This window comes from Opisthocomus hoazin, chromosome 6, assembly GCF_030867145.1.
Source record: "Opisthocomus hoazin isolate bOpiHoa1 chromosome 6, bOpiHoa1.hap1, whole genome shotgun sequence".
NCBI classification, from domain to species: Eukaryota; Metazoa; Chordata; class Aves; order Opisthocomiformes; family Opisthocomidae; genus Opisthocomus; species Opisthocomus hoazin.
Window position 1 is genome coordinate 16,890,687 of NC_134419.1, and position 27,949 is coordinate 16,918,635.

The 27,949-nt window shown below is 42.4% G+C and overlaps 1 protein-coding gene across 1 annotated transcript; it reads right to left on the reverse strand.

Moving 5' to 3' along the window:
- Positions 1-3,004: 3,004 nt before the first annotated feature.
- LOC104338834 (vitellogenin-2) lies at positions 3,005-26,840 on the reverse strand. The gene is made up of 35 exons (XM_075424824.1): positions 26,799-26,840; positions 26,664-26,684; positions 26,409-26,560; positions 24,703-24,954; positions 23,983-24,144; positions 23,747-23,895; positions 22,999-23,149; positions 22,723-22,880; positions 22,467-22,632; positions 21,514-21,639; positions 20,950-21,168; positions 19,751-19,968; positions 19,492-19,589; positions 19,066-19,190; positions 18,856-18,957; positions 18,079-18,198; positions 17,803-17,992; positions 15,953-16,046; positions 15,655-15,840; positions 14,969-15,113; positions 14,625-14,847; positions 14,359-14,534; positions 13,243-13,965; positions 12,706-12,756; positions 11,698-11,787; positions 10,404-10,616; positions 10,172-10,314; positions 9,629-9,767; positions 8,965-9,100; positions 8,335-8,521; positions 7,931-8,022; positions 6,721-6,818; positions 5,799-5,958; positions 4,224-4,385; positions 3,005-3,337 (listed from the first exon to the last, which is right to left on the reverse strand). Exons 1-35 carry the CDS (start codon positions 26,836-26,838, stop codon positions 3,219-3,221), a joined length of 5,586 nt encoding a protein of 1,861 aa, XP_075280939.1. The 5' UTR covers positions 26,839-26,840; the 3' UTR covers positions 3,005-3,218.
- Positions 26,841-27,949: the final 1,109 nt, after the last annotated feature.

Consider the following 27,949-nt stretch of genomic DNA (forward strand, 5'->3'; position numbering starts at 1 on the left):
AGCCCTGCTGCGAGCGGGTGACGGCGTGTCCCAGCGCCGCTCAGCCACCGTTCGCCCACCAACCTTCTCCTCCGTGGGTGGGGAAGCGAAGCTGCTGCCCAGCTCCCTGCGGGAAGGGACCAGCTTCACGCACTTTCTCGTCAGCAGAGCAGCAGCTGCTATCCAAGACAGCTTACTTCTCTTATCGCTCTTTAGTTGATGGATTTTTTTTATAATTGAGCAGCTGGGATATAATTTATAATGTCTGACAAACTGTGGATTCTGTTCCCAGATCAAAGATTGCATCTGTAGGATTAAAAAAAAAAAAGTTTTTTTCCTTACCTTCAAAATATTTTGAAGCATGGCAAATACTTCACCGTGGTTTTGCTGGCATGATATTCTGAGCCTGCTTGGTTTACCCCCTTCCCTGGTAAAACTGATGGCACACGATAGAAAAGCTAGGCCATTCGTGCTGTAAGCAGCACTAGTGCGTTTTGTCGCGTCTTTGGAGATTTGGTCAATGGTAAATGTAGCTAAGGGGTTTGAGTATACAGCTACTGGTAATTGAGACACAAAAGCTAAAGTGTTATGGCATAACTATATGCAGCTACACAGTTTTTTTCACAAAAGCCCCTCACGGGCAGCAAGGGCTTGGGGTCAGTGGCAGTGCAAGCAGAAGAGCGCTGCCGTGATGGCAGACTAAATGCAACAATGCTCTGACTTGATGTCTCAAAATTACGACACTGCATTGCTACAACACCGCACTGGGACAGTGACACCGTGAACCGTAACACTCCTCAGACAAAGGGTCCTCGCTTGGGGCTGTGCCCGGCTGCAGGGGCAGGGTCTGCCCCAGGCCCCTGTCCCCCCAGCCCCCTCCCACTGCCCCACGGAGCGGCCGGGCTCAGCTGTGCTGCTGCTCCAGGTGCAGGCGAAACCTGGTGGCGAGGGCTTTGCCTTTGGGGGTTTCTTTATAGAACAGAACCCTCTCATTTTTCTAGAGCATTTCTCCGGTACGTCAAGAATGATTTCAACTCCCAGCCTGTCGCCCCGTGCGCTCGCAGCCTTTTCATGCTTTGTATTTCCTCGGAGGATATAACCTGAATTGAAAAGAGAAAGAAAAGAAAAATTCTAAGAAAACTGTGAGGTGGCAAACAACTTTGCTGTGCTGAGGATCGGCCCTGGACAGCATTTCTGGCGAGCAATGGCAGTGGGGGAGAGGCGGGGGCTGGCCGAGGCCTCCCCGCAGCCCTTCGTGAGGCGGACACCCACAGCGCCCATCCCCAGCAGCCCCACGGGTGCTCCGGCTGCCGCGGCGGTTGGGCGATGCTCACCGCGGGTCTCCTGCCAGGGCGTCACCGCGGAGCTCATTGCGCCCCTCGCGCCTGAGCACCGGGGCTGGAAGACGAGACCCCCCCCAAGCCGTGCTCCAGCCTCGGCAGGCGGAGAAGAGAGGAGCCCCGAGCGCTGGCCCCGCCGGAGCTGTGGGCTTGGGGAGCCCAGCGCTGGGGTCACGCAGAGCCCTGGCTTCTGCTGGATCCGGCCCGAGGTTACCCGGGGAGCCTGTGCTTCCCACCACCGCTCCGCGGGGCTGCCAGGCAAGCGGCCAACCCACCAGCTCACCGTCTTTCTGCTGCCGCCGGGTCGTGCCCATGCACTGCCCGCTGTCAGCTCCCCATCGCTTCGCAGGACAGCACTTGAGCTGTAGGTAACGTTTATGTCTGTCTTTCAAATATATTCCTTTTGGTACTACGGACATTACCTTTCCAAACTATAAAACTCACATCCAAGCTATAAAACTCGCATACGTGCATCGCTAGAAGGTACCAAAGCTGCTGGGGAAAGCAAAATGACACAATTTTTACAAAAATGTCCTGAAATGTCAACAAAAACCAGCCAGTCATTACCTCTCCACCCTCTGTGGTCACAGGTAAGTGTCATTTCTCTTCATTGGTTTCTACTGACTTTAGCCACCAAATCACTTGTTTCTTTTTTAGTTAATTTACTGTTGATGTACATTTTAAATGACTTAGTAGGATCACATTCTGGTTTGCATTATCAAACCTAAATATAAAAATGAATGTGTAGTTAGTCAGTGATAAAAATGGCTGGACGTGTAGGTATTAATTGGGAGAACACTGGTGAATTAAGGCAGGTAAACTGAGTACAATACTATTTCTATGGAGATTTTTGCAAAACCCCTGATGACTTCAGCTGCCAAGAATCTCATTGGCATCAATGGTTATGTCTGCACCGTCTCCTAAGGCAGTTCTCTGAAAAACAAATCCACCCAGCGCGCATGCTCGGCCTGCAAGCACAGCCTTTGGGACAAGCAGAGAACATCTTACATCTCCACAGGAATCTTTTGGGCTCCAGCACTCCGGGCAGACGAGCACATCCCTCCCCACGCCCACACCGGCCTGCAGCGGGCGGGCAGAAGGCAGAGTCCACCTGCTCGTGGTGGCCACAGCAAGGGCTCGTGCTGGGCACCGCGGCTGGGGCATCTCACCCAACATGCAAAGGTCTGGCTCTGCTTCGGACTCTTTGGCAGGTGCTGTGTTTGGGTAACTCCACCGCGTCCTGTTCAAAGACCCCTGATTCGCATTAGCTTCTACATGTGGTGCACCAGGAACATAACGTGTTCTTGAATCCCTCAGAGCAGCCTTGACCAGCGGCATGAGGTTCAGGGAGATACTCCCTGATCTCGGTGTTCCCTACGGCAGCGCTGGCACATCATTATTGCAGAGCAGCATGGCTGCACTGCTGCAGAGGGTGCTGCATCACACGGAGGTGCTCAGTTCCCGCTCGGGGTGCGCAGGATCCCAGCACCAGGGAATAAAGCCCTGTGGGAAACAAGCAGGAGCCTGGTACCACTGCTCAGCCCACAGCCCTGATGGGGCCTGACACAGACACATGCCTGCTACGCAGAAGACTCACAGACTCAAGAAGTCTACAAAATGGGGTGTGAGGAGAAGAAACACAGACCTCCTCTTTCCATAACCAGTGAAATAAGGAAGCCTTCATAAATTTTTCCATGCATGGATTTATTACGAAATCAGATGTTTATGGGCAATCACAACAGTTTCTACAATAACAAAGTTTAATACTTTAAATTACTTGGGAAGATTCCACATGTCCTTAATTTAGTATCTCTATTTTTCCTTAAGATGAGTTTTCTTACACCACATAATAAAAACATTAAAGTGTTTCTGTGTTCTCCCGTGCTGCAATGTACAGCTTCATGCACTGCAGTCTTCGTTCTCACAAGCACATGCTATGTGTGCATCAACAGTGTCCTGCATATCCTCTGACTTCTGGTCAAACTTTGTCTGTTTGTCCGTCAGGCTGGTAGCCGAATCTGATGGGGAACAAGCAATGAAAAGTGAACAATATACTTCAGAAGTAGTTTTGCAAGGTACAGCATTTACCATGCACTAGTCATTAATTACAGCAGGCTTGGCTTCCCCTCACTAGCTTGCATATTTATATTTGTCTAAGTCACGCAGACATGTTCCAGGAAACCCACTTAATTAATAAGCTAGTTCTACCTTGAAAACTGCTACTTGCATGTAGAATTTTATAAATGATACATTTAGGAAAGGATAGTGTGATCTTAGAGGAAAAAAAAACACCTGGAAAACAGATATGAACCTATCACCTATATAATCTGTATCTATGTAATCTAATCTCTTAGAATCCACAATACACCTACAAAAAAGCCATCCGCCTATGTCAATGCACCGGTGTGCAGACATCCCACCCATACCTGCCCTTCTATTGCCTAAATCAGTTCAGTGAAACACAATCACAGCCAAAGGCAGTGATATATAAGCATACAGAAGGCAGGGATCCGCGTTTCAGGGTGCTGCACGTGGCCAGATGTGGCTGATCCTCACTGGCTGCAATACGCAGTTTTTCAGCTGAATCACAGTGCTGACTGTGCTGGAGCCCTGCCCTTACCCGGTTAGCTCAAAGCACCATGAACGGGAGTTCCATTCAGATTTTAAATTCAAATATGATGAAAAACATAGTAAAATTACAACAGAAAAACACCTCTCTCGCTAAGGAAAGTTTTACATATTAATGAAAACAGGGAAAGGTCACCAGTCAATACCGCAGTAAGTCCGTCCCTACCTGTGGAGGTGTTAGATTATTCATTTGTTTGAAGCGGGATAACTGAGTCAAGGCACAGTCTGGTTAGACGTTTGTGCAGCTCCTATTCAGTAGGATTTCTGTTGACTTACCAGCTGGGAGACAGTGGAAACCAACAGTGACTGGAGTAGTCTTGGTGGCGGAGCATCCTGTCATACAGCGCAGCACGGGCTCTGTCGAATAGCACTTGGACTCCACACCCGCAAGCTGAACTGACTTCTCAAGCTTCACAAATGAGCGCCGCAGTTTGCAGGCTGTAACAGAATCATTAGTGACAGTTTACCTGCTTACATTCAAAATCTTCAGGTCTCCCTAGAAGGACCCATCTGCCAACACTGCCAGTTTGCAAACAACTTTCCTCGATAAAAACTGTATTTTGGTCATAAGTGAAGCAGTATCACTGACTGATAAGCTTTTCAAATCAGCTAATTAGATATGGAGCTAGGGAAATTTAATTTCAAATGCAACTGGTTTATTTCTAGCTTAGCATGTAAAACCATAGTCTGATGTATTTTCTAATAAACATTTTTCAAAGTAAACTGGCATACTGAATAGCTGCAAAACCACATTTGAGTGTTGAATACTCAGCAGTGGAAAGAAAGAGGGGATTTCTGACCAAATAAAAATACTAAAGAATTACATTATCACCACTGTCATTCAGACACAGAATTGCTGCAGAGAGAGACCAAAAGTCATTGCTGCCAGCCAGTGATATTCATCTCATTTTGGATTCCCAGGGCAAGCAGTTACAAGTGTGTGAGAAGCTAAATGGACCACAATTTATTGCTCACTATAAGCTTTATTCTCTAAAATTCCAGCCATTTCCACCATATGTTAAATGGAAACACAATATGTGGTCACTACTAACCATGGGAATATTACTGTGTATGTGCATGTGGACTCCATGCCCACCTAAAGCACTTTTGATGCCCTGTATTCTTGACAAAGGCATAGAAGAACAACAGTTAATGGACAGCTAAACACATAGAAGACATCTCCAGGGACCAAGGAAGTCCTTCCCACCAGGACAAGTGTTCTTTACGAAGGCGATGTGCCTGTTCTGCTCGCAGCACCGTGGTATGCTGTTGCATCATAACCTCAGCTGACAGCATCAGCACACCAGAAGATCCTAATCTACTCAAACACTCATAATACAGCTTTTTTATTTCAACCATGTAATTAAGTCCCTGGAACTGCTCATGCATTTGAATGCTTTGCTTGACAGGTTGCACAGGTTCGAAAATCAGATGGTCAGCCATGGTAATAATTACTAATCCCAATCTGGTTTTTTGATGGGTCAAATGCTGGAAATTGATGTCTGGAAAATGCTGTTGTGCTTAAATCAAAGCATTCCGTGAGAATTTATCCTCTTACATTTTTTTTCTGATCATCTAAAACACTTCAAAACTGAAACAAAGATTTTGTTTCAACTTGGTTGTTTAATTTCAGCTGACTTGTGCATTTTGGTTTGTTTGTTTACCTTGTAATTTCTTATTTCTTTCTAAACTGGCAAGTAATTTTAATATTTAACGTATGGCTTAATAATGAATCCTTTTAAAATACTTTTTCTTTCCAAAATATTTACAGATTTTTAATTTTCTAAACAGATTCTACATTTTCTAAACAACTGCAGTAAGATTATATTAAATTCATTAGAGCTTGCATACCTCCTGTGCAAGGCTTTTCTTCCAAAATCCAAGAATGCCCAAAGCTCACTGCATCTTTAGCTAGATATCTGTTGGGCATCCGATATTCCTGTTCACATTCTCCATCATTTTTTCCACATATTCCACACATTTTCCCTGCCATCCATAAGGCAACTTGAATCTTTGAGCAAAAAAAGTAAAACCATTCCCAGTTAAAAAAAATAATACCTGTGGAGCAGATTTTTGCTATGCAGGTCCCTTGAAATACATGTTAATGCACAAACATTTAAGATCTCTCGTTTAAGAATTCAAAGGGGTCTGACAGTCAGATGCTGAACTCCTGTGGCACTGCAGCATCTTTAACTGCTACAGCCTTTAAAACCTACTGTGCCAGTCTAGCATGTTAAGTTATTAATAGCCTTTCAGACTTAGACTGTTAATATGCTGAAGCTTTTGTCTGATGGATGTTTTCATAGTATAGGTGATAGACACAGTATGGTTTAGCTGATTTCTTACATTCCCGTTTCACAGTATTTTTAGTATTTTTAGTGCAGCCTTTCAAGCATTCATCAGTCTTAAAAGAATGGCTGCATTTTGGCTGATTTGAAGAATTATACAGCTGTAAGAACAGGACAGGAGCTGAAAACTCATTTTTCTGGCAAACGCACTGCTGGCTCAGTGTGTACGCTCCCAGGCCTGTTTCCCAGCACACACCTCTACTGCAAGAATAGGGTATTTTAATCGGTGAATACTCTCAGTTCTCTCACTCAGAAACAAAGAGCAGGGCTGTGCAACCGTGAAGTGTCATCTTCTCTTCGGGGTTTTTTGGGCCCTGCACACATTTGGCTTTGCCACTGTATACTCTTGCACTCATAATTACACAATTAAGGGAATCCTATGGAAATTTCTCAACACCCAAGCTTATGAAGAGCAAGAATGATACCCTGAATGTGTATCCATCAAAGTACAATTTATCAATGCCATAGGCTGGAGCAACAAGCACAAGCCCTTGCTTTTCACTGTGGATCCACAGAGAAGCACCTAAAAGAAAACAAAATAAAATAAAGCAAAACCAAAACAGACCAAACCTAGCTTCTTTAAGAAAGAAAAAAGCAACTGTCGTATTGCTACAATGTTCTTTTCCCTGAAATTCCTTAATTGTTCTACGCAAGAAATAAAACATATTGCAAAACCATGTAGAAATGTGGATGTATAGAAAATAGGTGTTTGTAAAATGCTGGAAAACAATTTTAATGATCACAGATTTATTCATTCTCATTCATTTATTTCTCTGGGTTGTTTTTGTGGTATTAACATATTCATACTTATTTCTGGAAATGATTGCAGAGCTGTCTATAGTATCTGTATAGTTGTGCAGCTACATGAGGCCCTGACTGCACTATAGTGGAGTAAGGAATTACAGTGCACACCGTGACTGTCACTGGAGCCATTTCTAGCACAGTTATCGCTTGCAAAGTACGTAACAAGCAGGGCAGAGCTCTGCACTGGAATTCTAATTTCAGCCAATGTCAGCAAGACTCAGCCTGATTCGTATACTACAGCTCTACAGTCAGGAAACTCCTGCATTGTGTGTAGCCCCTGACTGCACAGCACAGAATGAAACGAAGTCCTCCTCTGTCCTTTCACAGACAAAAACCTGTTCCTCCTTTGAGAGAAGCAAGCAGGCTATTTACTAGTTCTCCATATTTATTCCTGGCAGATTTCAGAATGCTATACCTACAAATCATATTAGGAAAAACATTGATGTACAAATGTGGTAAATTTTAGAAAAGCTCTGCTTCAAAAAGTTTTAATCAAGCAAGATTTTATAGTATAACTGAAACACTTCTCAAATTTGGAACTCTAGCGGGAGCTACAGTAATGTATGAAAAGGAGGGATCTTCATGTTGGTTATATCTTGCTTAGTCTGGCCACTTCAAGAGCTTCATACTCTAATCATTCTTTCTAAATGTTCCTGTGCAAGTGAATAAAATACATGTCATTAAATGTTAACCTTACAGCCAAAGCTAGAAATACTTATTGAACGCAAACTGATGGAATCTCTTTGATAGATTTTTTCCTTCTGTCTTTCTTTTTTTCTTTCTCCTAAAACATACGTGAAAATGAAACAAAGCAGGTGCTGCATCACTTACCAGCAGATACATATGAAACATTCGTCGTGGGGCTCTCAGCCCCATCCACCAGCAGTTTCACCTGTCCGCCCACAGGACGCATATCAATTTCACTGTTAAGGAGAAGAGCGTTCACACCCTGTTTGTATCACATTCATACGCATACAATGACAAAGGCATTTTTCTGCTCTCTAAATATCACTGGTAAAGGCATAAGCTCATTTCAACGACTTAAATTACATCGGGGTGCTCGTATCACCTAAGATGCAGGATAACATCATCATCACATGGGAAGTGAATAAGGGAAATGCTGACATCCCACGGGCTGCTAACAATTGCAGTAAAGCTCAGATCTAAGCTCCTCTCACGTTAAATGTGGACAACGTAGTCCCTCATGCTCCCAGCATCTGGCAGGAGTTACTTACTGGCTGCCAAGCTTGATGTTGATTGCTTTCAGGTTCATAGCTTCATCAGCTTGCCTCATCGTCACCAAGAACTTAAGGTCAGAGCTGCAGTCCTGAGCCAAGACGTGGTAGCAGTTTGCTGGCATTGTGTAGTTAAACTGAACTTCGTTAAAGGTTGTGATCTTGTTGTGGGAAACTGAACAGCGAGCTGGTTAAATAAAATGCCAGTGAGTATTCGCTTTTTCATAAAAGAAAGTCATTAAATGGCATATTTTATTTTTAGTGCTATATTATTTTAGCTTTATATTTTTTCCACTATGTGATATTTTTGTATGGATTACAGGAGCTTTTGGCTACTAAGCACCCATAAATTCAAAAAAAGGCATGGAAAATATGCTCCCCTCTCTAACAAAAATTAATTGCCAGAAAGTCTAAATGTTATTAGTTCAGGTAATTTGTATCTTGATCCCTGAAATGCTGATGATTTATGTACTATATGCATAATATTCTCTCCCACTTGAACCATTCTCACATTATTACAGCACACTTCCTAATTAACTGGAAGCAAATAATCCCACAGAAATTCAGAAGGTGCTCAAGTAATTCGAGAGACTGAGGATGTCATGCTTCTGAACCCGACTAGACCCTGACCTTTCAAGTTCTCGAGCACTGCAGAGGGGGCTTCAGCAAAGATATTCCAGATGGGAGGCTGCAGCTCTGAAGCTGGTATCCTCGGACCTACAGGGAGTGACAGGGGAAGCCTCATGGCTTTTTCGTAGAGGATCATCTGAAAAAGAATTCAAAAGCACATTCAAAAACACTTATGCCAGATATTCACAGCAAACAACTGAGAACAGCTTTATCTCCTATTTGGAATTTGATTTCAATTTCTTCTACTTTGGTTGACAAAGACTTTATGTGAACACAACTCATCTGATTCACTGTCCATGAGCTTTTTGCTTCTGCTTAGTTTTCTCCCATGGTGTGGGTCATCATTCTGATATGATTTGGGAGAGAATGAATTACTCCCCTTCAGAGGTGGTTAGCTGAACACTTATGGAGCTACAACAGATGGAAATGCACGTCATTGTGAGTACGCACATCACTCTTCTTCCATGAACAAAATCACTCTATGAATATTCTTGGATATAATATAAAAAGGTTGAAAATAAACAAAAACTGTTTTCATCATTTGCACCCAAACTGATGCTTACTTAATTTTTCTTTCTCAGAATTGACCCACTGTAATTAAAATGCAAGTCTCACTTTGCTGCTAGGAAAAAATACAAGAATGATGATAATATTTCATACTTACATCAGGAAGCTTGACAACAATATCACACGTCCTTGGAGAAGTTAGAGCCACGATCACCCTGGCTTGACGAGAAGGATTCTTGTCTGTTTTTTCAGAGAACCCCAGCATAAACGCAGCTCCAGGGACAAACTTGTAAAACCTTCAGAAATTCAAATCAGAAAGATCTGGTGAAACAGAGAACCAAAAAGCAGCACACATCCCAACCAGGCTGTCTCACATCTGTGTGTAAGTACTATGCAGAGCCTTCAGGCTCACTGGTTAGGTCCCCATGACCACTCTCTGCTTTACTGATCAAGTGTTCAATGAAAGAAAGGACCTGTTGCTCAGTTTTCAGTAATTATGTCGACTATAAAGAATTACTGTACATTACAGTAGGATGGCTATTATCTCCCACTCAGCTTTTATGTCCAAAGACAGTACTCTGGCAGATCAGAGAATAAAATCATAGCTGGTACTTCAGGCGCTAGAACCTCATGGGTGAATGCTGATTTTTCTCAGTTAATCAACATCATGAACAAGTGTCACTAAAGACTAAAACCTCACCAGTCTGCTATGGCTCTGACACTTGAAGGGACTTTTGGCCACTCCACTTTGATTTGTACAGCAGGGTGGGCAGCAAACCGCCCGGTTACCAGCTCAGTCGAAATCTTGTAATCCTGGCAATTCCGACCCCATTTCAGATAAGCCTATAATGGAGAGAGAAATGGTCCATCTTTAAATGCACATGGTTTTCCTGTGATGTATACAGCTGTATACAACTATTTTTGAGACTTACTGCTGCCTTGTGAGCATTGAGGACTGAAGCATCAGCACAGAGCTTCCACTTGCTTGAATCTGTGAGGTTTGACACAAATACCTGCATCCGGGGCCTGATGGAGTCAATATCGGCATATACCACGAGCTGGAGGCCTCCTGTCTTCTTTTCATTACGAATGCCATGAAGAAAAACAGCTAATACCGGTGTTTTAACATCTCCCAAAAACTTAGGCTAAGAAGGAGGAGAAAGTATGCAAAGAACATCATTATAGAAGAGTTACCATGGAACATTTTAGATGCGAGATCTGGATGGATAAATGGAAAATAAGCAACTCTACTGCAAATATGTACCACAAATATATACATGCCTATAAACTCTCATGCATATGCCTTTGATGTGAGCGTGCAAAGTGCATGCACAGATGGACTTTATCACTGTATTTTATATGAGCCAAAATTTGTGTCATTTCCTGAGCTACAGTTGATACCCTGGAACTATTCATATTATTAGGATACAGTAATGACTGTATGATTTGGGCTTCATTATTAATACCCTGATACTTGCCTGGGAATGAAAGTGGTTCAGTACAACTAACAGCATCAGCTGTCAGTTGTACTCATCACTCATTCTGACAACAAGAACACCGCCCAGCTAGTGTCCTTCTGTTTTTGTGTCTGGCTGGTCTGTTGGCTTTCACCTCACACTTCAGCTGTGAGCTCTGTGGGACAGGCAGGTTTTGTGTTTGCACAGCACACTAGCACAAAATATAATCCAGGACATTTTCTTCAACATCAAGAACCTCCCCCCTTGGCAGCAGGACCTTAAGCACACTGTGACCTGCAATTCCTTCACTCCACCGTTAGACTTCACTGTCACTTGCCCCAGAGAGCAAGCCTGCACACATCAGATGGGGTGGTTGTGAGGAGCCAAGGGGCTACATGTCCCCCCTGGAGCATGCCTTCTGCTGAGGCTCCTCTTAGCCTGGGCCACAACCACCAACGTCCTTGCACTGGCACTGCAGCACCTCGACTTGCCCCCTGGTTGCAGAAGTTACACGATCAGTCTCTGCAGGCATCTCTTGGGTGGGATTGCCATGAAGGGTTGCAGTGCAAGTAAGAAGGATCCTCACCTCACAGCAGAGCAAAGTGTGTGTGGGAACTACGGTGTGTATCTCACTCTTGAGTGATATCTGAGACTCAAGAGGTTGGTATTTCTTTCTTGTCATTATCCTAGCTGTACAATTACTGCAAGTGCACTGCCATTCTCCCATTCTTCCAAGCTGTCAAAAACCCCTAAAAATCATGCAACTAACCTGGGAAGCAGCTCGAGATGAGACATGACTGGATCTGGTAGAGGAGTATGTGCTGCTAAGTCGGTCAGCTGGTAGTTTACTTTTTGGGAACTGCAAGAAGAAAACACATCATGCTTAGGACGGTAACTTAAAAGCATGCTTGAAGAAACTGCGCTAGGCAGTGCTGCAGAATACTCTCTGTCATGGCGCTTGGTGTTGGCAAACTTCTGTTCCAGCCCTGAGCAGCTCAATGACTTGCAATATGCTTTGTCCTGCTTAGTACGTGTGATCTAGCTCTGAAAAATCTTGTTTATCCAAATATATCTGACATCTCAGAAGAGACAAATAAGGAACATATCTGGATGTGAATACCCTGTGTGAAAAAACAATACGAGAGCATGTCAAATTGAACCAGCCTCTCGTTTCAATATGGAAGATCAGAACTGATTGATTTTAATTCTGGAAGGGCCTGATCAATTGGAGGACATACTGAACAGACCAACCGAACGGAAAGGATCAACTGAATGGACACACAGAACTCAATTTTCTACTTTTTGAGAAACGCTAATAGCAAGTACACTGCTCCTGGCTGGGACACACCCTAGGAAGACTCTTCTGCTCAACTAAAGTACCTTCCCACTTTTGTCAACATCGCTATCCTGGTGTGTATCAACAGTGCCTCCAACCTGAGAAACCAGGTGATCAAAGCTAGTCAAATGACTCAAGCTTTTGATGGTAGGATCTTTGTTCCTCCAAAGTGTGTGTCCCCAGTCCCTTGTACTGCTTTGGTGGAGCTTTGCATCTACTTTATAGAGCCACAAATGGCATCATGTGCACAACGCAAAGGAGAACATAGCTCTCTGTCTTTACACATCTCAGAAGAACCTCCATGGTTGGTCTGGTAGTCTGGTATTCTAAATGTTATCAGTACTGTAATTTTCCTCAACAAAGACAACAAGTTGCCTTTAAGGTTTCCATTTGATTCATGACAGATTCCATGCTTAATTTACTGAGGAAAGAAAAACTCACCTCTTGTCTATGCGCTGATCTAAAGCGATACTGATAAATCTCATGATCTCCCTTTGAAAATGACAAAACCAAGATGATTAAAAGCCTCAGAAGAAAAGAAATGCTGCAATTACATTGAAATCTGAGCACTGAGGATTAAGGAAGGATTTTATTAATTATCATTCATACATAGTTTTGCATGCTTAGTCACAAGCATATAATGCAAGGCTTGAAGTAGTTTATATAAAGCATTAATGTTCCTACCACAAAATTAAGACAGAAACATGCAGCGTATATTGACAGAATGCAAATTGGCAAAAAGTGGTTCCCTGCCTGTAACAAAAGTTTCAACAAACTTGTGGAAACTTTTGAGATGCTTTGAAGTAGACATCTGAGCCAATGATTGCACATGTGTGTGCAGAGTAAGTTTTGCAATTTTGTGTTGCTAAAATTTACTGTGTCAACTCATAGCTTCCTGATTTGTAATGCAAAGCATTTGCCATCAGGAATGTGATTCACAAACATTAGCAGCATCAGTCAAATTACTGACAAAGTTACCCATATTTTGGAATCTGTGCTGCTGCTGCTGCTGCTGCTGCTGCTGTCACCTTCCAGATGTCCTGAATGACGCCCATGGCTATGGTGACTCCATGACTTGCTGCTGCTGCTGCTGCTACTGCTGCCATTCAGATACCTTGAATGATGCTTATGGCTATGATGACTCGGTGACTTCCTGCTGCTGCTGCTGCTGCTGCTCCTACTACTACTGCTACTACCTTTGCTACTGCTGCTACTCTTGCTGCTGCTACTGCTGCTCTCGCTGCTGCTCCTACTACTGCTGCTCTTGCTGCTGCTACTACTACTGCTGCTGCTACTGCTACTACTACTGCTCTTGCTGCTGCTACTACTACTCCTGCTGCTGCTGCTACTACTGCTCTTGCTGCTACTGCTACTATTACTGCTCTTGCTGCTGCTACTACTGCTCTTGCTGCCGCTGCTACCACTACTGCTCTTGCTGCCACTGCTACCACTACTGCTCTTGCTGCTGCTGCTGCTTGAATCTTTGTTTCTTGCTTGCTGTACTTGATCCTTTTCATCTTTATCCACAGCTTTTTTACGACCAGGAGAAGCAGCAGATGATGAGGAAGAAGAGGAGACCGTTGAGGAGGCAGAAGATGAGCTGGAGGGATTTTTTGCTTTAGGGTCTGTCCCAAGATCTGTTAGCATGGTGTTTCCTTTTTTAGAAGGTTTCTTCTTCTGGTGCCGTGTTTTATTTGCAACCTGATAAAACAGTTCAAAGAGAAGTGCAAGAGAGGGGATACATCTAGTTCTGTATTTACAAAGTAAAACTTCTCTGGGTGTCAGACAAGCTGCTTACATCAACCTGTCAAGAAATAACAACTTCCCTGCCTCACTCACTGCAGAAGCTGCAGAACTCCTTTAGATCCACTCTGCCCAGCTGAAATCTACACCTGCATGGAGGATCAGCTCCAGCTGGATGCACCCTGTGGGATCAATACCTCCAGATGTGGCACTGGCTGACAGGCCTGGCACCAGCACCTTTCAAACTAGCCCCATCCTTGATTTCCTGTGCCAGCTTTCCACACTGAACTTCAAACCCTTGGCTTCATTTATGGGAAAATATTCCCCCCTCCCATGCTCAAAGTCTCTTACCTTGAACACATTTTCAATGCCTAGAATCTTCTTCAGTTTAGCTTGAATGCCCTCATACGGAGATGACTCATCCTCTTCCTCAGACTCCGAGTTTACCACATGAATTATTTTGGAAGCTGCTCTGGATCCTGCCTGAATCTCCAACTCAATTTTGTCAATATCAGCATCTGTTTGAACTACACATCAATTGCACGCATTAGAAGGTTATACTGCTTCAAGTAGCGCTGGCAAACCTAAGACGACAAGGCTTGTGCTCAATATTGTACCTGGCATCAAGGCTATTTCAGTTTCATGTTCTCCAATTAATCTGTACAAATATGTATTTCTTAGGAAACTGGCATCTCGTGACCTTCTGGAAAAGCAGAGCTGACAACCAAGATGATGCAGTTTGACGCAAATGTCTCGTTTAAGAGTTTTTCTTCCCGTCCCATAGCGAGGATCCTCTTGAGAGCTATAGGCATGTTTCCTTGGCATGCTGTCAGCTCCTTGCTACATTGGAGACGAGTATGTGAATACCACTGGGAGCATATCATAGGCAAAAGTAAAACTGCAGGCGTGTGCAGCACAGAGAGGGTAAATACTATTATAAAAGCAAAAAGAAATAGGTTACCATTGTGAAACCTTCACTGGAAGATCTCTCTGATGGTGTGAAAGGTTCTTCCACAATATTTGATGAAGTATCTTCTGGAAGAATTGAGGTCCTTTTTTCAACACCTAGTTCTCCGATATTTCTTGATACAGCAAAAGCCTTATGTCTGTTGAGATACGTGCAAAAAAAAAGGTAAACTATTCCAACCGCTTGCTTTTGATTAAACAAAGTATGTCCCTGTCAGTATCATGTGACAGCACAGAGGTATGTTGCTTGAGCAGAGGCATTGTATATGCAACTATAAGTATAAATATTATTAAAAACAAAAAAGAGTTCATGACAAATGCCAGTTTCTTATATCACACAAAGATTTCACAGTCTGGATAAATGTAAACAAATTTCCAAAACATGAAAGGCATTCATTTAAAAATGAAAATTAAAACCCCTAAAACCCAATAAAATAATAAACAAATAAAAATTAAAACCACAAAATAATAATAAAATAATAAACAAATTAAAATGAAAATTAAACTCCTAAATCATTTAGGTATCTTTTGACATTTAACATCTCTATTTCTCTTCCTTGCCCTTTAACCCAAAGGTTCTGCTCCACACTGCCTATCTAGAAACCTCCATAATACGTCACTGAATAGTGAACTTCGTAAGGTTACAGCTACAGAAAGTATTCTGAAGTAACACTACAGTACCTTCCAACCACTATCTCAGTTTTCTCATGGCATGGATTTGTTTCAATCTTAATATTTTTCAGTTTCATGTCTATCTTGGCATCAAACTTCATTGGCACTCTTGTCAGGAGCTTGCCTTGAATTTCAACAGCATGCTGAAAGTATTCTGTGTTGACACCCATTGTTGCGACTGTGTGTATGTATAAGCTGAAACAGAGCAAAGCAGCCAGATGTAAGAAAGGTGCTCTCTGTTAACAGGTAGTTCTGCCTTTTCATAAAAGATCTCCTTCATATCTAATGCCTTAGAAACCTGCCATACCTCGGATTTATGTCAGACCGAATCTGCACGGTGGATTCAAGCAACTGGGAAGGTCTAAAATCTCCAGTTAAAGGGGGAGTCATCTTTCCATCAACTGAAAAGGACAGCACAAGATTTAAAAATTAAAGAAAGGACTTGAATGTAAGCAAGAGACAGTACTTCGGAAGATGTAATATTTTTGTTAATACAACAAATATGACTGGAAAATAAGACAGACTTTGGGGTACAGGAAATGTTTTTGAGTCTGAAAAATACTGAAAATATACAGAAAGACTGTTCTGCAGGCAAAGGTTCTGATGCAACATACTGAAAATGGAAATAAAGATATAGTAAGAAAATAAAGAGTTGACCCAAATTGAAAGATTTTTAATTAATATAACATTAAAATTCGAAACGCAAGGAGCCAGGAGACAGAGTGAAAGGTGGGCAACCAGGCTAAACAAACCCTGCTCTCTGATCTTTCCTCATATTGAGTGTGAACATCTTTCTCATACCACGGACCCAAAACTGGATGTTGTACCCCACCAGATGCAGCCTCAGATGTGTTAAATAGAGGGGGAAAATAATTTCCATGCTGGCTCTGCTTTTGCCGTTGCAGCCAGTGGTGCAGTTGGCCTCCATCACCAGAAGAGCACACTGCAGATTCACTGTGCCGCCTGGGCCTCCGGGCCTCCCTGGCCCTTTTCTACAAAGCTGCTTTCTGTCGGGGTGGTGCCCAGCCTACACACTTGCATGGGTTGCTCTATCCCAGGTGAAGGACTTTGCATTGCCTTTGTCAAATTCCATCACACTTTGGTCAGGCCATCCCCTCCAGCCTGGCAGGGTCCCCCGGGGTGGCAGCCTGACCCCCCAGTGCAGTGACTGCTCCCACCGAGTCAATGCCAGCACTGACACAGATTTGCTGAGGGTCACTTCTTTTCCAAAATTCAGATTGTTAATAGAGACCATGAACAAGTGCTAACAACCGAGGAACATTGCTCATGACAAGCCACCAATTAGACTTTCATCTGTTGACTGCTCTTGGAGATCAACCATCCAGACAGCCTTCACTCACTCTGTAGCCCATCCAACAAATCCATACCTTCCCAACTTGGCTACAAGCATGTTATTTAAAAAAACCAAAGCAAAACACCATCCACAAAACAAGGGGCAGGGGTTCAAAGATGTTATTAAAGCAAACTAACAAGCCAAAAACCAAGAGCAGCAGAGTGGGCACCCATGAGACTTCTGTAAACAGTGCAAGTACGTGTAGTTCACCCTTCATTCCTTATGTGGCATCAGCAAAAGGAAAGGTCGGTTTTGCTTAAATTAAAAGCCTGCGGCACAACAAACAGTACAATCACTGAATCAGCTTCTTGATAAGTATTCGTATTTGCATATTTATTCTTTTAAAACAGAACTCTGTCTATTTTTCACAAGCCCCTTTCTCAGCCTGCCTTCGCTAATGTTACTGGTAGTTCTCTTTGGATTGTCTTCTATTTTTGTCTCTGTTTAAAGCACTACTGAATCTTAGCTTGTGTGTGCATCTCTCAGGAGCCACTCCCTTCTCTCAGGAGCCACTCCCTTCTCCCCATGCAGCTCTTGTTTCTTCTGGCCTTGAAAGCTGTGACCTTTCTCTCCGTGGTTTCCCAGACTCTCACCTCACCTCCTCTATATTCAACCCAAAAATGAGGCAGCAATCAGCTGTGTCCAGCTTCTCTTCAAACATCTTCACTACCTCCCCTCCACTAAAAAACTTAGTTCTTTTTCTAGCTTTCTGGTTTTCCACTTGTTTCTCCAGCCCCTCTTAGCCTGTTGCTCTCGCCCCCTGCTCAGAGCTCACACGGCGGGTCTCATACTTCCCAACTGACCGTTGACTGCCGCCCGTGCCAGAACAGTCGTGTACGACCCATACTCCAGCGGCAGACCGGTGCAGGTCGGAATGATGTATCGCAGCTCTCCCAGCCACACCGGCTGTGTCCATTGCCCTGCAATGCCGTTGCGAATTTGGCTGGCAATTCTCTTCATCAGTGCGTTCCTGTCAGCAGGCTCTAGCACAGTCTGCAGTAAAACAGAGATCCAAGAGGTTAGGATATAAAAGTGCAATGGTGTCAAGTCTTGCAAAGGAAAGCAGGGGTCCCTGGTACCTTCATAGCTTGCTGCAGGACTTCCTTGTTGATGTTGACATAGGCCAGCTCTTGGCCAAATAGTTTCAAGTAGGGTAATATCAAGGGGGTTTCTGTTGGCAGCTCCTTCCATCCCAGCAGCTGGGGAACAGAGAAAGAAACAAGCAAAGTTCCCTAATGCATCACTTTGCAAACGGTTATTCAGGAAGGCGATCAAACCCATCACTCTCCATTGCCGCTTGGGTTTCTCTGCTGCTTTGTAAACAGCACAGTGTGACTAAATCAGACTTACTCCCTGTTGTCGAGATGCCTGTGAATAGCCTCCTGTCCAGTGTGGTGTATTCCTATGAAAAAACACTTACACAGAGGGTCTGGGCCGTTAGTACCACTGAACCCAGTCTGAAAGCACAGCAGCAAATCACCTTTTGTCCTGAAGAGAAAGGTATATTCTTGCAAGCTAAGTGAGGCAGATGAAGGGAGGGAGGAGGAAGCCTGCCAGACATGAGGCTGGCAGCGTGCTGCAACACCCGCCTCCCCTCTCTCCTCCCTTGCTCCTGCTGCAGCTACACATGAGGTGTGGTAGGAGGCAGGGCCGGGGAGAGAATTTGCAGAAGCTACCGCAACCGTCGCAGGAGGGATGTCCCCTGCAGTCCCCCTGCAGATCTCTCTTTCACAGAAATACCCGAGGTGACTGCTAGGCAGGTAGTTTGCCTTCTGAGACAGGGCTTAACTAGTACGAGAAACCTCACTAAATTCCGCTTTGTATAACCCACACATTGCATTACTGAAAATACCTACAGCTTTTCCAATTTCTTTTATCTTTTTGTACATAGGATATTCAGCAAACGGGATGTTTCGTTTCAGGATGACATCTGTGAGGCCTTCCATATGGACACCAACCTACCAAAGCAGCATGAGAAGGAGCAGTCAAACATACTCTCAGAGAGGAAACTTAAAAGTCAATTTTAATTTTGATTTGCTTTAATATTGATTTAGGTAAATACTTACCTCCACTAAATCAGCTACTGACCCTGCAGAATATGCCATCAGCTTGGAAATTATTGCTGATGGAAACATTGTTCCTGGGCTGTTCATAATGAAGACATCTCCAGAGGCACCAACTTTATAGTTACCTATGGCAGAAATAATCAAAAGACACATTTTTTTTCCTAACTATTCTGCTTTTCATTCAAGACCATATTTCTGCAGCTTTTTTTCCGTGATCAACTCTAAGTTATATCATTACATAAATTTTAACTGTTTAGGCCAAAATTAATAGATGGTTACTCATGCATTTGTAAATATGTGACTGTCACATTTAATTCAATTTCTTACTGAAACACAAAATGCCGTATTTCTCCAAAGGGCTTAGTGTCTCTCAGAAATGTATTTCTGACAGGAAAGTTTCCCCATCACTGAAATGCTTTTACTCACCAAAGTAGCCACCAATACGCATGACCTTGCTATACCGATAGCTCAGTCTGTCCAGTTTGGGGGCCAGCAGCTTAAGGGCGATATTGCAAGCCGAAGATCTAAACAAAATGAGAAAGCAAATAAGATCCAGAAATAAGCTGCACCCCATCAGAATATAAACTGAATTCAGTTTGTCAGCACATGCCGTGCTCACTGACAAGAACAGAACAGAACTTCCTAGTTGCAGAAGATCGCCCACTTCGTTCCTGTCTCTACTTACATGTTGTACATGAATGGCAAGCTGCTCTTTGACAAGGCCTTCATGTGGGAATACACGAAACTGGCCACTTGCAAATTGCTCTCCTTCATTGCCACATTGGCTATCGTTGTTATTAAAGTAAGGGCAGGCCTCGTCTCAAAGATAACAGCACAAGCCATCATTCGCACTTCGGGGGGCAGCGACTGGTCTGCGAGGATCTGGATGAGATATCCCTGCACCTGCAGAGAGAAAACAGTGTCTGGAATTACCAATAATTAAGTCTTTTTTTTTTGGAGACTGGATCCACACGTAATCCACAGGAAATACGGGAGAGGGGGTCATTATCCCTGCAGAGAAGTTTCCTGATCTTTTTTACTGCATAGCTCCACATCATTTTATTTAGACAACTGAACGGGCCATGGAGGAACAGCCCCATGGAGCAGGGTTTGCACTGAATCTGAAATAAATGTCCATGTATCAATGTATTGGGTCAACCCACCACCATCAAAAAGACATCAGCATAGACTTTTGCTTTACTGATGTTCAAAGATCACTGAATAACTTCGGAAGAAACCACTGTAGATAAGAAGATAAATTCATTCTTTAGGGAAACTCCCATGACTCGGTGAGCGTGCTTCACTATCTTAGACCACTTTTAAAAGCGGAGCTTCAGCAGCACACCCAAGACAGTCTGAGTGGATGCTGTCCCGTATAGCTCCTATATCTAGACCATCTGAAAGGTAGGAGTCTTGCCCACGCTCACCGTGCCAGTAGTCTCTCAGTGGGAGGTCAGTGGTGACTATCCAGCCTTAAGGGAAGGGTCTAAAAGAAGCAGAGCAAGGTCAACATTTTGCCTAGGAGGTCAATAGAAAGTGTCTTTCTTTCTCGTCTTGCCTATAGAGGCAGTTTAATTTACATGTCTGACTTTTAGGTGGCTAAATTTCCACCACATAGAACTAGCACAGGACTTACTTGGTTATGACAGATGACTAAAAAAACACTGCTGATATGTTTCTGGAAGCTTCCTACTGACTAAAAATTATTACAGCTTAGCAGAAAACATCAGCTGAGATATAAAACTGTATTGTGTACTTAAAAATAATACTTTTTTTAAAAAAAACCTGCTAAATACACACACACAATACCATTAAATTCATCGCCCTTACAGTACATATTCTCTAATTCACTAAGTAAAGAAATCCCTGACACATCCTACTTACTGTTTTGGAGTCCTTCCAAGCTATTTTTCTCAAGGCCATTATAGCATCAATCTGAATGTGGATGGGGGTATCAGAAGCACTGGATGAAGATATGAGAAGGAACTTCAGGATGCGCTTGATGCTGGCTGGTTCACCCATGTTGCCAAGGCACTTCAGAGCTAATTTAATTTTGTCTTCACGGCCCCTGCTGATCGCTTCATCTGCCAGGTCATGGATGGGCTACAGACAAAGCACACTTCAGTCTTCTCCTCCTAATGCATAGATCGTCCATAGCATCCCCCTTACCCACTGAAAGGCCTATCACAATCAAGCGACTCGTTTTAATAAAATCAGTCAGTGGCGGTGTCTCTCAGGATTTTACCTTACAATGTGAAAACTATGTTTTCAGTGATGAAGCAAACATCTACATTAATAAAGTGATTCATTGCCTTTGTTCTGAAGGAGACCTATGAAATGTGCATTTGTAAGTCCAGTTGCCATTTTTATACTGTATCTTAAAAGAATTATACTAGTCTAATGAACATTACTGAGCTATTAAGAACAACCTGACAAAAAGCCACCCACCTGAAGAGCTTCTTTAGGACAAGCTGAGGTCTGAGAACAGTATCTATTGACCACGGAACTGTATCCCAAGCAGGCTGCTTGCTGAAGCATGGGACTTTTCTGGATTCGAGAACTGGTTACTAAATCCTGTGTGGGAAAAAGGGGGGATGGGGGGGGAGAATAATTTTGTATTTAATACATTGCTTCATATAGCCTTCAGAGCAGGAAAATCATCAGAACCTGTCTGAGAGGAGCAATTTCAGAATGAGTATTGTTCACATCCAAATAAATTAAATCAGCTTGTAGAGATTTTATTTGCAAACTTCACTTAGGAGCTTAATTCCCCACTAGTTTCAATATATATAAGTTTACATAGCACCATTTTGGTTTTCCTCAACTAAGCATCGCACTGAAAGCACAAAGATTATAGGTAAACATCCATCTGTAGATGGAATATTCTTAGAACAATGTGCAATTCCATTATATTAATGATGCATTCTCACATTATATCTCTTTTTCCCATTTAAGAAGAAGAATATTGACTAGACATGGCAAAAATCCTATTCAGAATAAATGATTCATTATAGTGTCAAAATATTTGATGTTTGCACTAATACTTTCACTTGCAGCACTTTGCAGTTCGTAGGAATATTTTGCAATTAAAAGAGATTGAAGTGGACAAAGTTCTGTCTGCAGAAGGCATGACATGCGATCCCAGCAAACTAAAATGGGAATTACTCTCAGAAGCATTTATGGGAGAAGGGCTTTTATATCCATGTAGTGAAATGAAGACACAGGACTGAACTCTCCTCTCATACATGTAATACCAAAAGAAATTTGCGGTTCAACCTTTGCACAAGATTGGTGTACATGAGAGGAGAATCCAGTCTTTAATGTATTTAATAATGAAAGGTTGTCATCAATTATCATTTCTTTTGTTATCAGACAGGAAAGATTCACATGGATTTACTCACCGCTGCTATTGGAACGGTGTGTTCATCAGCTTTCGTTAAATGCAGAGCAAAAGAAACGCTTAGAAGAGTCTGAAGGTAGCTAAGATCATCACTGCGAATTCTAGTCTTAATGAATTTGAGTGCTTCTGTGGTGCCTGTTGCAGAAACTGCACTCAGCAGCCATCGCCTGTAGGCACATTAAAAAAAAAATCCTTAATTTTAGCTCTCAATTCTCCAAAAGTGAAAAAGTTTCTTATAAATTGATACAATGAAATACCTGTAGCGGGGTTTATCTGAAAGTTGCCTCCAGACGGACTCAAGAGCATCAGCGCTTGCTATCCGGCAGAGCTGGACGAGCTCCAAGAATCTGTATGGAACATCATCATGGAAATCTTGTTGGTTATTCAGGACTATGTGTTGCAGTGTTTCTACTATCTGTTACAAAACACAAGAAAGAGAGCATACATAATTAAATCCTTTGGAATTTATGATCATTACTCTTTTATTAATTTTTTGATTAGGAAAGCAGTTTGAAGACCTAAAAATACGATACCCGTTGCTCAGGGTTTTTGGTCTTGATTAGCTGTAGTGGCATCTGTGGTAGTGCTGATGGGAAGTGGTAACGAAGGCCTCCATAGCTCTGCATGGAAACGTCCGGGGTGCTTGCGCGTTCACTCCTCACTTCAAGCAAGGCGAGTTGTTGTCTGTCAAGAGAGAAGTGTCATGGAAGGAATGAATTAGATCTCTCCTTCCATCTACCTTGGCTGTTTGTTGGTTCAGTGATACTGTGACGGTATCAGTTTTACTCTTTAATTATTCTTCTTATCACAGTAAAATCTTGCAGTCTGCTAATGGATAAAACCTTCTAATTGGAACAAAATATTATCAGAGTTATCTACAATTCAATCGTTTCTGAGGAGAAGCTAAACCGCTGTCTTCTGAATAAGAACTACCAACTCAGTGTAATGAATGATCTTCTTTCCTTGTGTACCACCTTCCTCCTGACACTACGGATTAGCCCTTTTTCAGGGCAGAGTAGTGAAGTTGCATCCTTATGGTATTAGCAAACAAAAGAGCTTTTCTCCTTTTCGTTCATGTAATTGTGGTGCCAAGTTTGCCAGTGTACAAATAAAGAATGGTTCACTGAATTTTAGGTGCGTGGAAACCCCAAGTATGAGTACTCGCAGCTTTACCCAACTACTGTGGAGATCAATTCTCATTTCACTTCAGCTGGGAGTGAAAGGGACTGCCAGAATCTACAATTATTCTCACTTTGTGAAGCAAGCCCGTGTCCCACCTACCTTGCTTCCATGACAGCAACACCGGTAGGTTCACTGAGTGGTGAGATCTGATACACCTGCTGTGACACCACTTCTGTGATGAGAGTACCACTGTCCGACTGCTTCAGTTTGTAGGAGAAAGCCGCAGTCCCTTTTACGAGCCGTCGTTTCTGGAGGAGGACAGAGACAGCCAAAGAATGAATGGGAACAGAATGGCTGTGCTTGTAATTAGGCAGATCTTTTCACACCTCACGTACCATCATGTCAACAGGACAAGGATAGATGTAAGCCATTCCAATGCTCTTCACCACTTTTTCCTGGCAATTATTTTGGTCTACGGTTTTGGTAACAGAGACTCGGCTGTTCTTCTTGTCTTCCTGGATGACGTACCTTGTATTGCAGACACCTCCAATTCCAGCCTGGCAGATCAATACAGATAATGAGACTTCCCAATTATATCAGGATTTCACTACAGGAGAAGTTTTTCTGAACAAAGATTCTGAAGGAGCAGTATGAAGGTAAGGACCTACAGAACAGTTTTAATTATGTTTTGAAACTGGGTACCATTACACTCAATTAATCCCGTTGAACTAAAAAGTACACACGTGAACAATACTCAGTCGGGGATGGAGTTTAAAATGAAAAAGTAATCAATTAATTAATATCAACAATGAACAAATAAAACGGACCAAGTACCTGTATTAGGAAGCCATATGACAAATACATTCATACCTAAGAATTCTTTTTTTCTTCAAAGGACTGCACGTGAAGTCTTAAAGACAGAGGTCTTAAAAAGAATCCAACCCAGATAATTCATTCAACCCATACGCACCGATTTTCTTCTATGTGAATGCAAATCGTCTGGTTTTGATGATGAACGTTTGAAAGTAGATGGAAATAAAAAGAAACTTGAAGCAAGAGCCCCTAAAGACAACACAGCCTTTCAGTAAAGTAGTTTTAGAATAGAAAAAACAAACCTCTTGCAATTCGTACACATTTTGTGACTTTTTAATGGTTATCTGCATCGTGTTCAGTATTCCTTTCACTATATTAATGCACACATTGGGGCAGTCTTCTGGGCCATAAATGTTTCCAATCCGTCCACTATTGTATTCAAACTTGAAGGGCCGGGTAAAACATGAAGAAACTATCTGGGTGATTTTGGCAGATCGAGTAAAAGAGTCCCTGGGCCAGATGCCATTGTAGTCCTCGAATTGTGGCGAGCGGATCTGGGAGGAAATTAAGAAAAGATACTTATGTGAATCAAATTACTTTGGTACTAAATATGCAAACAGATTGGAAGAAATTAACATAATCACTAGTTATGTACTCCTTATTTCCAAATGTAGGCTTAGAAATTCATACAGCAGCTCATTCTTTTGTCCCTTGCTTACACTATTGTAAAACCAGTACAAACCCTGTGTGCTCAGCAGTCTTATTTTATCTTAGAGCAGCAGTTAATGGATTACTACTGTCTCCCAGGGACATTTTAAACATTTTACTTGCATTAATTCTATATGGAGAAATGTTGATTCAAAAAGTAATTACAAAAATTCAAATAAAATTCTTCCTATTTTTTCAGCCTTAAAATACATATTCTGCTTTAGGTGAAATTTAACATTTAAAAAGTTTATATCATTCTAAACATAAAAAAATATATATAGTTTTAGAAGGTTTCATTTTAACTCATCCCCTTCCATTTTTCTTTTTTTTGGTCAAAACTAGTTGCTATAGTTGATTCATATTTGTGAATTACTTAAATCAATCAATTTTTTTTTTTTAAATAATGAACAATGTATTTATAAACATTTCAACTGCCTCCAGAGACACCACGTAAATCAGAAGCAATTTCATTAACTTTGGGAAAGTTACTGCCAGTTTTAGGTGCCTCAGAGCACAGCCTGGTGCACGCCATGTAAGAACTTCAGGATGAAGTGCGAAATGCAATCCCTGGCATCTTGCCCTCCTTGGTGAGAGAAGATCTACAGCTCGTGTCCAGTCAATGAGAGTTCTGTCATTAAACGCAGTGCCCAAAACAGACAAAACCAGCTCTGATTTGTAACTAAATTAAGCAGACAAAAGTATTCTTCTGAAATGTATTTATTTCAGATGGGCCAGGTCCTATCTCTATTGATGTTGCCAGTGACATGATTTCACGTGTACAGAACTTTTAGTACATTATACAAACACTAAATATTATTACATGATCCTTTTTGATGCCTTTCTTTTATCAGTTATCACTTTTTATCTTTAGCTTTCAGCAGTTTTGAAGTCTACATTTATTAATTGCCTGCATGGCAATGATTTTACATACCCAAGTCCTGACTTCCCACAGAACTTGGAGACCAGAATCAAAGCTTAAACTCAGAGCAGGCTTGAGTGCCTTGAGTTAGAAATAACCATTTTCTAACAGAACCCCTGATAGTGGCACCTCTATCTCTGACACAAAGTCTTGAACAACACCTGCTACCAACAATTTCCACAACAAATACCGGTAAGTGACTGGATGCCAAACCACTTATCACTTCTGAAACTTTAGCTTGCAGATCATTCCCTGACATCTACAGTGCTGTCCCCAGTTGTGTTTCCTACAGCTTTCCTAAATCACAGACTATCCGGATGCAATTACAACTGTGATTTATAGTTCGCTGTTGCATGGCACGTTTGGAAGAAGACACGGTACCTTGAGGAGGTAAGTGTTCTCTGACAGCCCACTGATCTCAAGTTTGCTGCTCACGCGCACGCCAACTTTGGCTAAACTTTTTTCTTGAAGCCCATTCAACACCCAGCCTTCATAGCTGTATAGGTAGCTCCTTCTGCTGCTGAATCCGGGGTCTGTGGGGAAGAACAGCCATTTTCACAATACCATAAGCATGTTCTAGTAAATAGGCACTACAGCAAAGTCACCAAAGAAGGTTATAGAAGGAAATATGCTTACCAATGTCAAACTTCTGGCTACCTGCAAAAAGAGATGAGAAACCAGATGAATAACATTCAGTCTAGATCCAACTTCTTCCACTGAACTTCAGGGAATTTTGGGAGAGAGAGATGAAGAAGGGATATGTAGGCTTACCGACAAGGGTGAGCGCTAGTGCGAGTATGATTCCCCTCATAGTGCAGGTGAATGGGGCTCTGCTGGACACGGTGAGACTTTTATGGAAGAAAGCTCAGGAACACGTGGCTGTGTTCTGCTGAATTCTCAAGTTTGTTATCAGTTTATGTAAACAATTCCATTTTTGCAATCATACTTTCTGTTCGGATGGCATAACAGAAATCTAGTCATACCTTGGCTTCCCACCAGTTTTCTCATATAAGCTCTTTGATGTATTGTTTAAAAGTTTCTACTTATCCTAGTAAAACATTTTTACTAGGCCGCTTACAATAAATTTACAATAAGCACATTACTTAATTTTCTAGATTGTGTCATGTCTGGTTGCTGGTATTTGGTCCTGCCACAGATTAGGTTGATTTTGCCCAGGTTATGCTGACCTGGCATCTGACCCAAACTGTTATCTAACTGATAGTGGCCCAATTAACAAAGTAGAAGCAGTGTCATACACATTAACAGTGTTCTTTCTCTTCCCTCAGCATTGGTTTATTGCCACCCCTGTAAACAGGACATGAGATAAACCCTTGCTATTCTTATATTCATATGGGCACCAAAGACCACTTAACATCCTACAGAAAACACCTATATATGGAAATCACATATTTATTTAAATAAATCAGAGGATCAGTGTGTCCTTTCAGCTCCGGTCACACTGACCAGGAATATTTTTTAAATTAACAAAGATTTCATAAGCTATCTGCAAATATTTTATCTTCCAAGGTAAATGACAGCTAAACGTGAACAATTAAAACCCACAGAGGCTCTTAGCAGCACAGCAGGGGGAATGGGAGTGCAGGTCAGCTAGAACTTTTTGCATTTCCCAAGGAGCCAAATGCAATACGCAGCCAAGCACCTGAGCTGATGCAGGCTCGCAGCCAGCTTCGCCACCAATTTACACTGGCAGCCCGGGAGCACATTTACACAGGTGGTCTGTTCGAGAAATGTCGGGGCATGGATGCAATTGGAGATGCATAAAACACACTTGCCCTTTCTGAGCTTGCTGATAGATTGATAATCACAAAAAGGGAGGAATTGGTTCTGGTTAATCCCCCCAAAAGTTACAGAGTCTTCCAGAGTGAGCTGGGTGTCAACAGGATCAACAAAAGAAGGCAAGA

What these genes read in the sequence shown, in the direction of transcription:
- LOC104338834 (XM_075424824.1), bottom strand. Translation starts at nt 26,838, where the DNA reads ATGAGGGGAATCATACTCGCACTAGCGCTCACCCTTGTCG. An exon ending in TCAGATAAACCCCGCTACAG is followed by an intron (nt 22,633 to 22,722) that starts GTATTTCATTGT and finishes ATGTGCCTACAG; the next exon opens with GCGATGGCTGCTGAGTGCAG. An exon ending in GTCAGAGCCATAGCAGACTG is followed by an intron (nt 9,768 to 10,171) that starts GTGAGGTTTTAG and finishes GAATTTCTGAAG; the next exon opens with GTTTTACAAGTTTGTCCCTG.